Source organism: Molossus molossus, unplaced genomic scaffold, assembly GCF_014108415.1.
Source record: "Molossus molossus isolate mMolMol1 unplaced genomic scaffold, mMolMol1.p scaffold_m16_p_17, whole genome shotgun sequence".
NCBI classification, from domain to species: domain Eukaryota; kingdom Metazoa; phylum Chordata; class Mammalia; order Chiroptera; family Molossidae; genus Molossus; species Molossus molossus.
The window spans coordinates 20,544,899-20,558,854 of record NW_023425352.1 but is presented as its reverse complement, the minus strand read 5'-3'; the positions used below and the strand labels follow the sequence as shown (position 1 = coordinate 20,558,854).

The 13,956-nt window shown below is 41.2% G+C and overlaps 1 protein-coding gene across 3 annotated transcripts in view; it reads left to right on the top strand.

Moving 5' to 3' along the window:
- The first annotated feature begins 8,215 nt into the window (after positions 1-8,215).
- The window catches only part of SLK (STE20 like kinase), a 48,014-nt gene continuing 42,273 nt past the window's right edge, over positions 8,216-13,956 (top strand). For 2 of the 3 annotated variants that reach the window (XM_036265946.1, XM_036265945.1), the window contains exon 1: positions 8,216-8,991. In XM_036265946.1, the coding sequence (XP_036121839.1) occupies positions 8,842-8,991 (150 nt within the window). In that variant the 5' untranslated portion in view covers positions 8,216-8,841. The remainder of the gene's footprint in view (positions 8,992-13,956) is intronic. The other variant, XM_036265947.1, reaches the window with a different exon arrangement.

Here is a 13,956-nt window from a genome sequence, read left to right as displayed (position 1 = left end):
ATACCTAGGTTGCAGGGTCAATCCCTGGCCCTAGCTCGCTCTCTCTCTCTCTCTCTCTCTCTCTCTCTCTCTCTTTCTCTCTCTCTCTCTCCCTTTCCTTCTCTCTAAAAATCAATGAAAATGTCTTCAGGTGAGGATTTAAAAAAAAAAATCTGCAGTAACACAAACTTTAAAACTATTTAACCAAAAATTTCCCCAAGTTATATGGCTATAGTATTCCTTTTAAAAAAAATCTTCACCAGAGGATATTTTTCCATTTCTCTTCAGATAGGGTAGGAGGGAGGGAGGGAGAGAGAGAGAGAAACATGGATGTGAGAGAGACACATTGATTGGTTGCCTCCCTCATGACCCCAACCAGGGCAGGGACCAAACCACAACCAAGGTACCGGAATTGAACCCAAAATTTTTTGGTCCATGGGGCAACACTCTTAACTGCTGAGCCAAACCATCCAGGGCTACAGTACTCATTTTTAATTTTTTTTCTTTATTGATTTTCAGAGAGAGAGGAAGGGAGAGTGAGAGAGAGAGAGAGAGAGAGAGAGAGAGAGAAACATCGATGAAAAAGAACATTGATTGGCTACATTGATTAGCTACCTCCTGCATGTCCCGCATTGGGGATTTGGCCCCAATCTGGGCATGTGTCCTGACTGGGAATCGAACTGGCGACCTCTTGGTGCAGGGGTCAATACTCAACCACTGAGCCACACCGGCCAAGCTAGTATTCCTTTTTAAAGTAAAATTTTGATTTACTTAACATTTATTTCAGTTATAGATTGTTACCTAACAAACTTTCTTAAAACTTAGTGTCTTAAATTAACAGCAATGGCTTATTTAGTTCATGAATCTGTAATTCGGGCAGGGCTTATGGGGAAGGCTTGGCTCGTCTCCATTTGATGTCAGCTGGGGTTGTTTGACTAGAGGTTGGAAGATAATGTCAAGGTGGTTTATTCACAATGCTAGCAAGTTGATGCTGGCTGTTAGGAGGGAGCTCAGCCAGGACTGAGGGCCTGGGACCTGTGTTTTTTTCCTCACAGGTCTCTCCACATTGGCCTCTTCAGGGGTTGTTTGGGCTTTCTCAGAGCATGGTGGCTAGTTTCCAAGACTGGGTGTACAAGTGACAGGAAGTAGAAACTGTCAATTTCCTAAGGAATGGGTCTGGAAACTGGCTTTGTCACTTCTGCCATATTATATTGGTTAAGCAATCATAGCTTCAAGATTCATAGACATCCCCCTCCACCCCATACCTCTTGACAGGAGGAGTTTCAAAAACCTGTAGTGGCTATATGTAAAAATTATACATACAGAAAACATACAAATCATAAGAGCTGAGTTTAGTGAATTTTTGCATGATAAACTCATCCATGTAATCAGCATCCAGAGGTCTCTCTCTATGTCCTCTTCTAGTCACTACCCCCTCAAGAGTAAGCAATATCTTGATCTTTTCTTTTCTTTTAAAAAAATCCTCACCCGAGGATATTTTTCCATTTATTTTCAGACAGAGTGGGAGGCAGAGAGAGAGAGAGAGAGAGACAGAGAGAGAGACAGAGAGAGAGACACATTGATGTGAAAGAGACACATCCACTGGTTGCCTCCTGCCTGACCCTGACCAGGGCCAGGGACTGAACCACAACTGAGGTATATGCCCTTGACCGGAATCAAACCTGAGACTCTTTGGTCTGTGGGCTGACACTCTAACCGCTGAGCCAAATCAGCCAGGGCCCAGTATCCTGATCTTTTTTTTTATCCTCACTGAGGACGTTTTTTTTGCATTTATTTCAGATAGAGCGGGAGGGAGGAAGAGAGACAAACATCATTGAGAGAGAGACACATCGACTGGTTGCTACCCACATGACCCTAACAGGTGCCGGGGATGAACTGCAACTGAGGTACATGCCCTTAGCAGGAACCAAACCCGGGTCTCTCTGGACCGCAGGCCGATGCTGTAACCGCTGAGACAAACTGGCCAGGGCAGGGCTGATCTTTTATAAACATTTTTTTTCTTTATTGATTTTAGAGAGAGAAGAAGAGAGAGGGAGGGAGAGAGAGAAACATTGATGAGAGATAACACTGACTGGATGCCTCCTGCATGCCCCCCACTGCTGGGGATGTGGCCCACAACGTGGGCATGTGCCCTGACTGGGAATCCAATCAGTGACCTATTGGTGCATGGGCGGACGCTCAATCAATGAGCCATATCATCTGGGCATGATCTTTAATACTAAAGATTAGTATAGGGTTTCTCAACCTGAGCTGGATAGTTCTTTGTAGGATGTTTAGCAGTAATCTTGACCCCTACCTACCATACACCAGTAGCACCCCTTTCCCAGTGTGACAACCAAAAGAGTTTGCAGAAATTGCCAAATATCCCGGGGGTCGGCAAAATCACCTTCACTTGATAATCACTGAGTTAGAAGATAATATCTGTCTTTTTTTATTTGTCTACATCTCACTTAACTATCGAGAATATAATAAGTTCCAAAAGGCTGCATTTTATTTTGTTTATTTGTTTTTTTGGTCCATTTTGATTCTGATTCTCCAGTCATCCCTACTGGGGTATATAGTAGGATAATGCTTAACAAATAGTAGAAAATTGAGGCCATCTGTTGAGTGAAGGAGTGGATAAAAGGTGGCAATTTTAAATAGTTATTTAATAAAATAAAATAAAATAAAATAAAATAAATACATGATAGTTATTTAAAGTCAACCCTGGAATATATATATATAAGATATATATATATAAAATATATATTTTTTATCCTCACCCGAGGACATTTTTTGGATATTTTGTTCAGATAGAGTGGGAAGGAGAGAGAGAGAGAGGGAGAGAAACATCCATGTGAAAGGGACACATCGAGTAGTTGCCACTCGCACAACCCAACCAGGGCTGGGGACAAACTGCAACTGAGGTACGTGCCCCTAGCGGGAACCGAACCCAGGTCTCTCATGACCGCAGGCCGACGCTCTAATCGCTTAGCCAAACTGGCCAGGGCTATTTTTTTTTCAGCTAAACCCTCAATCACAAATAATTGGTTCATTTTTGTTAGAAATGCCATTTTATAAAGTTCACATGGATAAAAACTTGAAAACAGATATGGCTCTGATAGGAATCTATATTGGTTAATTTCCTCCTGCAGCAGCATGAAACATGAGCTACAGAAATAGAAAATTTTAGAATTTCCCAGACAAATATCAGTGTCTCATGACTGTAATAAGCCACAGATTTTGGTCTCTAATTGTTGTGGCAGCTTTGTGAAACAGGAATGTGCAGTAATAAAATTTTCATTAAAAACCTGCTGCTCTGAAAGATTAGAAGAGTTAAGGAGGAAGATTGTGAGATGATAGTAAGAACTTGTTATTTCCTTACAGGGAAAACCTGAAAATTTCTATCGGAAGATAGCCACTGACATTACTCTGAAAACATCCCACCCAACTCCCAAGGCATGTTGTCAGGCTTTATCTTACTAAGTACATTTCCAAGGTTAGTCCAAAAATAGTTTTCGGTAGAAACAGGATTCTCAATGAATTCTGACAGACAAGCCCTTCTTTTTAAAATTCCTCACTGCATTTATTTACTCTTCAGTCACACTTGTGTCAGAAAAATGGTCACAATTATCAGTATACTTATAAGGCAAATAAAATTAGGGGCATAATGAAAACAGAATTTTACAGTTACAACGGCTCTTAGAGATCATATTGAAGAAGCAATTTATTACCAAAATCATACCTTAGCAGTTATCCTATTTTCTGGGTCATTCTGAATTGTTTCATCTCCCTGAAGCCAGCTCTGTTAAAAAAGTCATGTGTAAGCCTCAAAGTGTAGAGTAGTGTCTTGCCCACAGAGCTAGTTAATGAAGTTAATGACAGGACAAATAATTTTAAGCCAGTGCTTAAGACGATCACATCCAACTAGTTTGCCTTATAAAACAAAGAAAAACTGCAATACATAAAAGTATGGGCAACAGAATAGCACAAAGGCTTTTATTAACCCCAAAGGATTGGCTGCCTGAAGGCTGTAGCTAGTGTCTGAAAAATAAATTCAATATTGACCACTCAAATCCTTAATGTTCAAAAGATGCTATGGTATCTAAAATTTTAAAATAGAATGTGAGTGCCACTTGTGAAAAAAGTATGTCTGTACACTTTTTATTTTTTAATTCCCCCAGATCTGAATATGTTAAGACTTGCCATTACACTGCCAAATGTTTATGATTCATTTCAGCAGAAGCAGCTAGGGATGAGGAGAGGGTGGGAGTGTGAGAGCAATAATTCCGTATGACGCAGAAAGGGACACGAAGTAGAAGGGAAGATATTTTTAGATTCCATTTTTGAAACAAAAATAGCTCACCAGGTGGTTTGTTTACTTTTAAAGTAAAATGAACAAAACTATGCTTTGGAATTTTCTGAATGACATACAATCCTATTTCAGGAGAATAACTGTCATGATGGCAGGTTACTCTTTAAAAATACCTGAAAACATTTCTTTCTAAAAATAAAACTCCAGGAGGATAGACAAATGTATTTACACCACATTCCTTGCACCAAAGGAATTTGCTACTTCCATGTAACCTACACAGCAGCATTTTAAGAACTTAGTAGTAAATTTGCTGCCTAAATTAGAAATAAGGAAGGAAAAGGAATTGACACGTAATTTGCTTTCAGTAGGTATAAAGCTCTTTCATTTTCACTCATTATTCAACACAAATTTATGGATTAGGAATATATTGGGGAATATATTGGGCTAGATGTAGGGATGAGCAAAATACAATCCCTGTCCTCAGAGTGCTCTCAGTCTAGAGGGAGAAACATATACATACCCTCACATATATACTCAGATATATACATGCCTAAACACAAATATACCCTCAAATACCCATATACATATACATTCACACATGCTCATACACAAACATGCACACTCCCATACACTTCCACACATACACACATATACACACACTCACATACATATTCACATATAAACACATATACCTACATATACACACTCACACATATTCATGTTTGGGAGCTAAGGGGGAGACATCACAGTGGATGGCAATCATCCTATGAGATACCTATTACAGAAACTGAGTAAAGCTAAAGAGACTCTCTTAGTTGTTCAATGATAGTGAGTTTGGTTTACCAACATCTGGATTCCAGTTCAAATCTATCATTACTATCTCTGAGGAACTCTGTCTCAGTTTTCCTTGCTTTTATGGGGGCTGTTTTATTTTTTATTTTTTAATCCTCACCCAAGGATATTTTCCCATTTATCTTCAGGTAGAAAGAGAGAGAGAAACATTGACATGAGAGAGTCACATTGACCGGTTGCCTCCTGTATGACCCCGACCAGGGCTGGGGACAGAACTGCAACTAAGGTATGTGCCCTTGGCTAGAATTGAACCTGGAACTCATTGGTCCGTGGTTGATGTTCTACAGCTGAGCCAAATTGGTCAGGGCTATAGGGGCTGTTTTAGAACTTACCTCATAGGGTTGAAAAAAGGTTAAAATAAGATGATGCATGTAAAGCTGATGCATGTAAAGCACTTAGCACAGTGCTGGCATGTAGTAAGCACTCAATACATACATATTCAGTTAAAAAAAAAGATTTTTTTTTTCTTTATTGATTTTAGAGAGAGAGGAAGGGAGAGGGAGAGATAGAAACATCAATGAGAGAGAACATCGATTGACTGTCTCCTGCATGCCCCCACTGGGGATTTCGCCCACAACCTGGGCATGTGCCCTAACTGGGAATTGAACTGGCAACCTCTTGGTGCATGGGTTGATGCTCAACCACTGGGCCATATTCAATTTTTAATTAAAATTTTTAAAATTGATTTTCAGAGAGAGAGGAAGTGGCGGGGGGTGGGGGGTGGGGGAGATCAATCTCTTGCTTCACTCACCCATGCACTTATTGGTTGATTTCTATAAGTAGCCTGATGGTGATCAACCTTTAACCTTGGCCCATCAGGGACTCTCCAACCAACTGAACTATTGGGCAGGGCTCAATTTTTAATTTTGAACGATATCCTTATTATTTTCAGTGAAGGTTAGTTACCTGACAAATTGTGAAGATAGTTCTCCTTTCACTAAACTGTTAGTGAGAATGTCTTAAATTATTTTTAAGGTGAGTGGAACGAAAAAATTGTGTATTGAATACTTTACATGGCTACTGGTCAAATTTCACTTTTAAAGGTTTAAAAATTCTGCAAGCTGCTGTGGTTGAGCACTGATCCATGCACCAGGAAGTCACTGGTTTGATTCCCATTCCTGGTCAGGGCACATGCCCAGGTTGTGGGTTGATCCCCAGTTGCGGGGGTGCATGCAGGAGGCAGCCAATCAATGTTCTCTCTCATCCATGTTTCTATCTCTGTCTTCCTCTCCCTAACATCAATATTGAAAAAATAAAGGAAAAACGATTGGATAGATCTATTTGTGCTGGCATGAAAACATATCCATGATCCATATTGGACACCATTTTGTTTTTTTAAAGTATGACCAAAGTCGTATAGGAGAGAAGGTAACATCTTTGTGCAAATCTGGAGTTTAAGGGTAAAACATTCATGTCTGAGAAGAAGAAGAAGAAGAAGAAGAAGAAGAAGAAGAAGAAGAAGAAGAAGAAGAAGAACTAGACACCATTTTTATATTAAAAAATATGCATAGAAAAAATCTGGTTAAATATTTATCTATCTGTATACTTATATCCAATGTTTAAAAAGCAGCTTTATTGTGGTATAATTTTTTTTTTAATCCTCACCTGAGGACATTTTTCCATTTTTTGTTCAGATAGAGTGGGAGAGAGAGAGAGAGAAACATCGACCTGAAGGACACATCGAGTGCCACCTGCACGACCCATCCAGGGCCAGGGACAAACTGCAACCAAGGTATGCGGAACCGATCCCGGGTCTCTCTGGACCGCAGGCCGATGCTCTAACTGCTGAGCCAAACCGGCCAGGGCCATTTTAAACATTTTTCACAATGAGTATGTATTACCTTTACATCTAGTGCCACCTACATATATGATAATTAAAAATAGATTATTGTTGTCACAGCTGTATACATGTCAAAATATCAAAGTATATATTTTAAACACGTATAGTTTGTTGCATATCACTTATAGTTTAATAAAACTATGTTTTTTAAAAAAAGAGGGATCTTGAGAAATAAAACCATTTTAACTTTCTTACCGGAAGAGGTGTTTTGTTAGACTATTTTGGGGCTGGAGGGCAAAATGGTTGGGCATTTATATACTTGCAACCTCTGCTCCAGATAACCTCCATTCATTAAAGGGATCTGCCTTCCTATTATATGTCAGGAATGCTGTCAGGTACTTGGATACAATGATGAACAACAAGCCACTACCCTGAAAGTGCTCCTTTCTGGTGGAGGACAGGAAGGCAGGTCACTATTTGGTGGATTCCAGCCAACGCCCACATGGCCCAGGCAGTCTTCCACTAGTGCTGTCCAAGAGGCCAGGGGCAGATCAGGAAGCCAAGGCCTTAGTAAGTGGTCCAGATGGAGTCACTAAGGGAGGCTTGGGAATATGGCTGTTGAAGTGGACAGAAGGTTGATTGCTCTCAAGGAGAACCGTGGTCATCATTCGAGAAGTGGGCTAAAACGACTTTTATATATCCATGGCTATCTTACCTGCACACTTGTAACTACAGCAAGAACTAAAATTGGGCGTTTGCCCGTGCAGACACTGCAAAAGGGCTTACATCCATTGTCTCCATAACGAAGAAACAGTCTGGGAAAGCCTACCGCCCAAGGTCACAGAGCTGGTAACCTCTGGCTCCGAAGCTCCCAGGCACCACATATACTCCCCTCTCACTGTACTCCAGGGCACATTTGAGACGAAAAAGTCCACTTTGGGGCCCTCAACGGGACAGCTCAGCTTTCAGTCTCTACAAATTTTCCCAGATCCAGAATGGAGGCAAGCAACATCCGCTAGCAAAACCAACAGGGTTGTGTCCGCGGGGGCAACTCCACCAAAGCCGAGGGCTAAGATTTGGGGGTTTAGAGGGTAAACGGGGAGCAATTCGTAGTCAAGGGCGAACGCAAGCATCCACGTGGCACACTTCCCCGAACGCCTGTGAGACCCTCGAGGCCGCCAGCAAGTTGAGCTCAACGCGCGTGCGCGAGGCCAGAGGGCACGCCCCCGCGCGAGTGCGCGGTGAGCGGGGCGCGCGACCGGGGGAGCGCGCGGGCGCGCTGCGACATTGGCGTCGGCGTCGGCGCGCGCTCCAGAACGAGGCTGTGCGGCTGGGGAGGGAGCTTGGAGGCGGCGGCGGCGGCGGCGGCGCCCCAGAGCCGAGGGGACGCACGGGCCTCGCGCCGCAGGAGCGGACAGCTGCGGAGGAAACCCCGGGCTCGCGTCCCGAGGCGGGAAAGCTTGGCCTGTCGACTGCCCGCCTTAGAGGTCGCCGGCCGCGTCCCTTGCCTGGAGTGGCCGCCGCCCCTGGAGACTCGCCGTGACACGGGCCTAAGCCGCGGCGACCGCGGGCGTCCGGACCGCTGGGATCCGTCGGGCCGGGCTGGGCCGGGTCGGGACGAGAGTCCGGGCAGGTGCCGCACCCCAGGGCCGACTCGGGGCAAGGTGCCCACCGCGCGGCCCGCGGGCTGGACTCAGCGGAGGGACCGCCCGCGCGGCCCCCCCCGCCCACCCGGTGGGTCGGAGCCCGAGTTGCGCCCCGCCTTCCCCGGGGACGCCCGGCCGGAGCGGCGGGAGCCAGGAGAGCCCGCGCCCGCCGCCGCCCGCCGGGCTCGCGCGGGAGAGTAGGGAGGAGAAACTTTGCCTTTTATTGTTGTTTTAGTCCTTAAGTGCCAGGAACCCTGTTGGGAGGGAAAATGTCCTTCTTCAATTTCCGTAAGATCTTCAAATTGGGGAGCGAGAAGAAGAAGAAGCAGTACGAACATGTGAAGAGGGACCTGAACCCGGAGGAGTTTTGGGAAATTATAGGAGAATTGGGTGACGGAGCCTTTGGGAAAGTGTACAAGGTAAGAGGGAGAAAACGGGAAGTTGCACTTGTAAGATAAAACGGCCACTGTCCTGGGGTGGCAGGAAGGTCTTTCGCTCCCCTTGTTCCTTTCCTGTGTCTTGCCTGTCTTTTGACTTCCGAAACGTACATCGTTTGACTTCGGAACTTTATTTAGGCTATCATCCAAGGAGCAGCTAAGACATTAGGGTTTAAGGTTGAACAAAATGGGGCCTGGATGTAGTTTAAAGAGTGATCGCTAAAGGGAAGCAAGGTTATATAGGCTACTCTGGCAAACTTTAAAGGAGATAAGAGCATTCTTTAAAGCAGGGGTCAGGTTGTAGCCTTCAAGTATTATAAAATCGTTATACATATTATAGGAACTCATTATCCTTTTCAGTGGATTTATATTCGTCTACTAGCTGTTTCCCATCATATGTATGATTGCACTAAAACAGTTTCTTTTTTAAAGTCCAGGATATATACTTGGTTGTGTCTATAGCTAATACATAATCAATTTCTTGGGATGAGAGCACAGTGATTGCTACATGCAGACTATTCTTGAGTTGGTTGCTTGAAAACATATTACAAAATGGAGTGGAATTTTTGATAGAAAATTTCCAGACGAAAACCTGCATCTGGTACTAGTTTCAGAGTAAGCATTGACTGGAAGTCAATACCATTGCTTAATAAATTAAAAAAAACACACACATATTGTATATGTATATTTATTTCAGTGGAAAGAATCTTGGATGTTTCAACCTGAAGGCATTAGTGTTAACTATTTGCTACCCCATAAGGTTATATGAATGATGTCATTGGAATATTTTCATCCTGAAGGGTGAGGTTTTTATGAGACACAGGTTAGGGGGAAAGATCCACAGGGTTGCCTAGAAGTGAAAACATAAATAACTAATGTTTATACAGGACTTCCCAGTTTTTAGAGCACTTTCACATAATTTGGCCTCATCAGAGTCCTGTGAGGTAGACAGGTCATTAGCATCTACATTTCACAGATGAGGACACAGACTTAGAAGTCGCACATGTCATAGTCTAGATTTGAACTCAGATTTTCTGACCCCACATTTACTGTTGTTTTTTATTGTCCACTTGTAAAAATAGTAGCCTTTTTTCCCTCCTTTCTAAGCACCAGGACACTTCTGCCTTTGCCTTGCCTCAGATGCATCTCACAGCCTTTTGTCTTTCTTATTTACTCAGGCTGAAATATCCACTCTTTGTGTGCTTTCAGAACACATTGTTCACATGGCTACTATGGCACTGTTACATATTATAGTTAATATATTTATATTTTTATGATAAAACCAGGGGCCAGAATTATGATATACATTTGCGTTCATCAGTTGCCTTAGCACATACTGTATCTCTGTATATTTGTTGAAATGAAAGAATGTATGTTACCTACATGTAAGTGCAATTGAAGTTATTGTATGCTGTGAAAGTTGACAAAGTAAACTTCAGTACTTGTGTGGAGGGTAGAGTGGATTTCAGTGAGAGTTTCCAGTATAGAGGTATGGTAGGAAGGAAGGGCTTTTAGTGCAGTGGGAAGATCACTCCTGGGATTTGTGCTTTAGTGCTGGCTGACACAAACCAGCTCTGTGGTTTTGGACAGAACGCTTAACTTCTCTGGACCTCCATTTTCTTAGCTGAAGAATAATAGATTTCCCCAAATGTTTGCTTAGATTTCTTTATTCCTTAATGTTCTGTGAATATGCTGTTATCTAAGAGAGGCAAAAATAAATCCTCAAGGCATTTGAAATCTGGTGGTTAGAAGGCGGTAGGTGATTATGGGCAGTTTTCGTGGTATAAATGTTTTATTGAATAGAACACTGTAGTGTTAAGACACTGGCTCTGGAATTGTACTGTATCTTGGCTCCCTCAACAGCAGCCTGTGAGCTTGGACAAATTACTTAATTGTTCCATGTCTTACTTTCCTCATCAGTAAGACCTGCTCCTCAGTGTGTGAAAATGTGAAAGGATATGGTAAATATAAGGCACATGAAAAGGGCTCAGTAAATGGTAGAAATTACTGTTACTATATTTAGAACTCAAGTAAAATATAAGATGGGACAGGAAAAAGGACCTATGAAAATAGTGAACCATATTCTTATTTTCCCATGGCATAGGATGATTGTGTGGACATGCCAATGCTATGTGATTTAATTATTTAATGACTCTTTCTGCAAAGTGTAATATATCTTTCTATAGTGAGACATTAATTGAAAAATTTCTGAAAAATGAAAGACTTACTCCATGTAGTTGAACACTACAAAATTTTGTCAAGGATAATTTTTGTGCACTTGATGACTATTTTAGTGCGATATTTGAAGAGCACGAATTCTTTGCATATTTTTATTTCACTGTTCTATGTTTCCAAGGCTCTGAGATTTCTTTAAAAGAAAATTTAAACTTATCTGACCTGTTTTCCCTTTTTCCTGCAAGTTTCTGTTTTCCAAGATACCCCATGTGTGTGGGAAAAAGCTATTAAACCTTAATATTATATGAAGTAGAAAACTATTTCTGAAATTGATTCTATCATTTACTTGTGGAAATTAGCAACTGTTACAAAGATTAAATTATAAACAGGCAATCATCTTGTTTACTTAGTTTCTTTGAAACTTTTTCCCATCATGTAGTTGTATTCTTTCCACTCAGTTTAGCACTACACAAATCTGTCTTCTCCTATTTTTAACCTGTTTTCTCTTTTTAAATCTCTGACTTATTTATTTTTTAATTTTCTTTTTAAAAAATTATATATTTTTTTGTTAATCCTCACTCTAGGATATTTCTCCATTGATTTTTAGAAAGAGTGGAATGGAAGAAAGGAGGGAGAGAGAGAAAGAGAAAAACATCTACATCTATGTGAGAGAGACACATTGGTTGCCTCCCGCATGACCCTTACTGGGGCTGGGGATTGAACCTGCAACCCAGGTATTTGCCCTTGGCCTGGAGTTGAACCCGTGACCCTTTGGTCTGTGGGCTGACACTCTAACTGCTGATCCAAACCACCAGGGCTAATTTTCTCTTTTTAATTTAGTATTATTTGACATATAAATGAAAATATATACTATTCCTTACAATTTTCTTTTTTATACTTGGTTTTCTGTTGTTTTTTAGATTTTATTTTATTTTTATTTTTAATTTTTTGGTACGTGCCCCTAACGGGAACCGAACCTGGGCCTCTCTGGTCTGCAGGCTGATACTCCAACCGCTGAGCCAAATCAGTCAGGGTGGTTTTCTGTTGTTTTTAATGGGGGAAAAAGGGAGTGACATAAAATTATGTATTGAATTGAAGCAGACCTTTTGTGTGCTGGATGAAAGTGATTCTTTTTATGGCACTGATGGGTATGCACCTTTTTTTTTTTTTTAGACTTATTTATTTTTTAATTTTCTTTTTAAAAAATTACTATTTTTTTTGTTAATCCTCACTCTAGGATATTTCTCCATTGATTTTTAGAAAGAGTGGAATGGAAGAAAGGAGGGAGAGAGAGAAAGAGAAAAACCTGAAAAAAAAAAACACCTGAAATATATAACCTTGTATTGAAAAGTTTAAAAACATACATGTACATTTAGCAAATAATAATAAACTGAGCTAATATTAATCATCAGAATCAAGGAATTCTGTCAGCATCTCAGAATCCCTTCCACCTCCCTTTTGAATTGACCCTTCTCTTCCCCTAAAGGCAACCACTACCCTATCTAAGTTATTCATTTCTTTGCTTTTCTTCTTTTCTCTCTCTCTCTTTTTTTTTTTATCCTACCTGAGGATATTTGTTTTTTTGGTTTTTTGTTCAGATAGAATGGGAGGGAAAGAGAGGAAGGAAGAGAGAGAGAAACATTGACATGAAAGGGACACGTCAAGTGGTTGCCACCCACATGACCCAACCAGGGCTGGGGACAAACTGCAACCGAGGTACGTGCCCTTGGTGGGAAACGAACCCAGGTCTCTCTGGACCACAGGCCGCCGCTCTAACCACTGAGCAAAACCGGCCAGGGCTCTTCTTCATTTTATTTATTTTTTATTTAATCCTCACCCACAGATATTTTTCCATTAATTTTTAGATAGAGTGGAAGGAGGGAGGGAGATAGAGAGAGAGAAGGAGAGAGAGAGAGACATCAGTGTGAGAGAGACACATTGATTGGCTGCCTCCCGCATGACCCTGGGGGATTGAACTACAACCAAGGTACGTGCCCTTGACTGGAATTGAACCTGAGACTCTTTGGTCTACGGGTCGATGCTCTTAACTGCTGAGCTAAACTGGCCAGGGCTCTTTGCTTTTCTTTATACCTTACCATCTAGGTGTGTATCCCTAAATACTATAATTTAGTTTTGAATGCACTTGAACGCTATATGAATGGAATCACATTGAATGTCTTGCCTCTTTATGTTTGAGGTTCATCTTTGTTATCTAGAGCTATAGTTACTTCATTTTCATTGCTGCATAGAATTCCATTATATGGTTAGAGCACCAATTATTTACCATTGTACTGTTAATAGTAAATAATGGGTATATCAGTTCTTTCCAGTTTTTGGCTTTTATACACAATACTGATGCATATATGCATGATTTTCGCTAAGACTTAATTTAGGAGTAGAATTGCTGGATTATAGGGTAGTGTATCTTTAATTTTACTAGATGATGCCAAACTACTGATTTACACCCCTACCAGCAGCATATGAGAATTTCCTTGCTCTGTATCCTTGCCAACATTTGATATTGTCAGAGTTTTTCAGTGTTGACAATGTTATATATTTTATTGTGGTTTTAATTTATTTTTCTCTGACTACTAGTAAGTAATTCTTTTTATAGGTTTATTGGTAGATTGGACTTCTTTTGTGTTCAGGTCTTTTGTTCATGTTCCTATTGGATGTCTTTCTCTTGTTTATTTGTGTATTCTGGATTTTAACCATTTTGCAAATCACTCTTCTACCTTGCCAGCTGCTCACTTTTAGTTTTCACCGTTGTGG